Below are 1335 nucleotides of genomic sequence, written 5' to 3' on the forward strand. Positions count from 1 at the left end.
CATGGAAATACAATAAACAAAAATTATGTTTTCACAAAAAAAGAAAAAAGAAAAGAAAACAAATGATCTGTATTGCTGAGATATGCCTGAAAAGGAGCAGGAAGAAGTATACACTTATTTAATCCTACCCCTTTTCCATAGTAAATAAAATAAAAAATTTAAATATTACATACACACTGCAATAATGTAATGGCCATAACAAACGAGTCCTGAATATTTAAGTGAAATCATATAGCCTAGCATATGTCAAATTTAATTGTTCAATAAAATATACTTGAGAATAATATGATTTTTTTTTTTTTTTTTTTTTTGTAGAATTGTCTCTGTGTGCACGCGCCTGTCTGTCCTGCAAACAGCGCGCGCTAGTGTCACCGTGTTAAACGCAGCTGTTAGTATTGATGCCTCACGATTAATTGGCTGATGATGAGGCTAGTTATGATGTAATCTCTTTCACTCTCTCTCCTCTGCACACAGCCAGCCAGCCCCCTCCCTTTCTCTCTCTCTCTCTCTCTCTCTCTCTCTCTCTCTCTCTCTCTCTCTACCTCTCTCTCTCTCTCTACCTCTCTTTCTCCATCGCTCTCCCTCTCTCTCTCCATCTCTCTCTCTTTCTCTCCAGTACCTCCCCACCTCCTTTCTCTGTCTTTCCTCTCCTATCCTAACCAACATGGCCGCGAAGTCGGATGGAGATGGAGACGGAGCTTCTTCGGCGGTGCCTGTGGAGGATGACTGCCCGCCTCGGAGCCTCTCTGAGACGGGGAACCCCCCCTCCGTGGCCCGGCCCAACCGCGGGAAACCCTACACCTTGCTGGACTGCTGTTGGGTGCTGCTGGCGCTACTGGTTTTCTTCAGCGACGGTGCTACGGACCTGTGGCTGGCGGCCGACTACTACCTGCGCGGCGACTACTGGTGGTTCGGCTTGACGCTCGTGTTTGTGGTTGTGCCTTCCGCGGTGGTCCAGGTGTTGAGTTTCAGGTGGTTCGTCTACGATTACTCTGATTTGAGTGGCACCGCATGCGGCAGTGGAGCGGCAAGCGGCAGTGGGGCGGCATGCGGTAGCCTAGGCGACACTAACGCTTTAAGCACCAAGGACAGCGACCAAGAGAACCAGCGCGGTGCGAACGCGGTAGCGGGGAACGCCACCAATGCTACCCCGGTTTACACGTCCTCTGGCCCGCATGGCTCGGCAGGGAGAGTCGGTGTGGGTGTGGGAGTCGGAGCTCCGCGGAGGTGCTGCTCCGTCTGCATGTGGGTCTTTCAAACCGTGCTGCACGTCATGCAGCTGGGGCAAGTCTGGAGGTAAGACCGCTGGCTTTGGTGGTGTGTGTGTGTGTGTGT

General features: G+C 50.6%; 1 protein-coding gene across 1 annotated transcript in view; it reads left to right on the top strand.

Moving 5' to 3' along the window:
- Positions 1–664: 664 nt before the first annotated feature.
- LOC307253175 (XK-related protein 7-like) overlaps positions 665–1335 on the top strand; it is a gene marked incomplete at both ends in the record, with an annotated part of 52878 nt that continues 52207 nt past the window's right edge. Inside the window, one exon of the mRNA XM_080031074.1 lies at positions 665–1296. Within this exon, the coding sequence (XP_079887200.1) occupies positions 665–1296 (632 nt within the window). The remainder of the gene's footprint in view (positions 1297–1335) is intronic.

Source organism: Ammodytes marinus, assembly GCF_949987685.1.
Source record: "Ammodytes marinus genome assembly, chromosome: 7".
NCBI classification, from domain to species: Eukaryota; Metazoa; Chordata; class Actinopteri; order Uranoscopiformes; family Ammodytidae; genus Ammodytes; species Ammodytes marinus.